The 1,510-nt window shown below is 60.8% G+C and overlaps 1 protein-coding gene across 1 annotated transcript in view; it reads left to right on the top strand.

Annotated features, from left to right (window-relative positions):
• The first annotated feature begins 88 nt into the window (after window positions 1-88).
• Window positions 89-1,510, top strand: part of CBX1 (chromobox homolog 1) — a 2,559-nt gene continuing 1,137 nt past the window's right edge. The window contains exons 1-2 of the mRNA XM_010161599.1: window positions 89-274; window positions 863-1,040. Coding sequence (XP_010159901.1) covers window positions 135-274; window positions 863-1,040 — 318 coding nt within the window. The 5' untranslated portion in view covers window positions 89-134. The remainder of the gene's footprint in view (window positions 275-862; window positions 1,041-1,510) is intronic.

The raw sequence follows: 1,510 nt of genomic DNA, 5'->3' as shown, positions 1-1,510 counted from the left end.
CATCCCTGCACTTGTCTCCTGCTTATCCGCCGTGTTTGCTGCCTGCCAGAGGCAAACCTGACCTTGACAGAACCGTGCCGTTCTCTCTCCTCTTCTAGCAGCGTCGCCCCTAAGCTGAAAAACTGGCCAGCACAATGGGAAAAAAACAGAACAAGAAGAAAGTGGAAGAGGTCCTAGAGGAAGAGGAGGAGGAGTATGTGGTGGAGAAGGTCCTGGATCGACGAGTGGTGAAGGGCAAAGTGGAATACCTGCTGAAGTGGAAAGGCTTCTCGGAGTAAGTGCTGCCCTGCCTGCTGCTGCGGGGTGGGTGCTGGGCCGCTCCGGTGCGAGCATCTCCGAGGCCTTCCGCTCCCGAGGCCAGCGGGCAGGTGGCCCGGTCTCCCTGCACCTCTGCTTGTCCGTAAAATGGGACAAACGGGCCAAGGGCAGCCACCGTGAGAGAACCGGTGGTGCGAAATGCCTCGAGCTCAAGTCAGGGCGAGGAGAGCGCAGAGAGTCCCCTTTCTGTCTCGGCAGACAGGCTGCGCCACGTCCTGACGGCTATTCCCCCCCTTTAACCCCGCGTGAAACGAGCAGCTGGGTAAAAGGAATTGCATTTCTCTCCTGAGCAGGGCAAGAACTGCCCTGCCCCTTGGCATCCCTGCCCCCTGGCATCCCTGCCCTCTGGCATCCCTGCCCCTTTGGCGTCCCTGCCCCGTGGCGTCCCTGCCCGGATCCGCGCAGGGTCCTGTTCCACGGGGCGAGGACAGAGCGCTGCTTCCCTCAGCGTCTCCTCATGACCCAGTGTGCAGGAGTTCCCTGGGCTGGGAAAGCTCGCAGGAAGCCCCCGTCGGTAAAAGGAAGCTGTTGTCTTTGGTTGCAGCGAGGATAACACATGGGAGCCGGAGGAGAACCTCGACTGCCCGGACCTCATTGCAGAGTTCCTGCAGTCCCAGAAAACCGCCCACGAGAGCGAGAAATCCGAGGGAAGCAAGCGCAAAGCAGAGTCTGACACGGAGGACAAAGGGGAGGAGAGCAAACCAAAGAAGAAGAAGGAGGAGGTGAGGCAGGGGTGGGGATTCTCTGCTCACCTCCCTGGCCCTGAGGGAACGTCAGTCAGCTCTTCTCCTCGGGGGGAGGCAAAACTGTCGCCCGTGGCCGAAGTGCTTTCGCGCAGCGGTAGCTTTGGAAGGAGGCACAAGCGGTTGTCTGAGCGCCTTGTGGATCCAGAGCTGGTTCCGGCACTAAATTGAAGGGCCAGTTCTGGAACAAAAAGGGTGCAGAGCCCCAGCTTCTCCCAGAGAGCCGCCCAGGGGGTGAAACGGGGGGCAGGAGTTGCCTGTTCCCTTCCAGGAGGGGGAACGAGGTGGAGCAGAGAGTCTCCAGCTCGGGGGGCTCACGGCTGCTTGGGAAAAGGGGCAGTAAAAGGCTCTGGAGTCCAGTTTTCATCCCCGGAGCTACCAGAGCGCAGGAGTGTGACCGTCAGGGCCTTGGAGATTGCGTCGTGCTCGTAGCATGGGCAGGGCCACCT

This window comes from Eurypyga helias, unplaced genomic scaffold (genome assembly GCF_000690775.1).
Source record: "Eurypyga helias isolate BGI_N326 unplaced genomic scaffold, ASM69077v1 scaffold20771, whole genome shotgun sequence".
NCBI classification, from domain to species: domain Eukaryota; kingdom Metazoa; phylum Chordata; class Aves; order Eurypygiformes; family Eurypygidae; genus Eurypyga; species Eurypyga helias.
The sequence above is the reverse complement of the archived record's forward strand: the minus strand, read 5'-3'. Positions and strand labels throughout refer to the sequence as shown.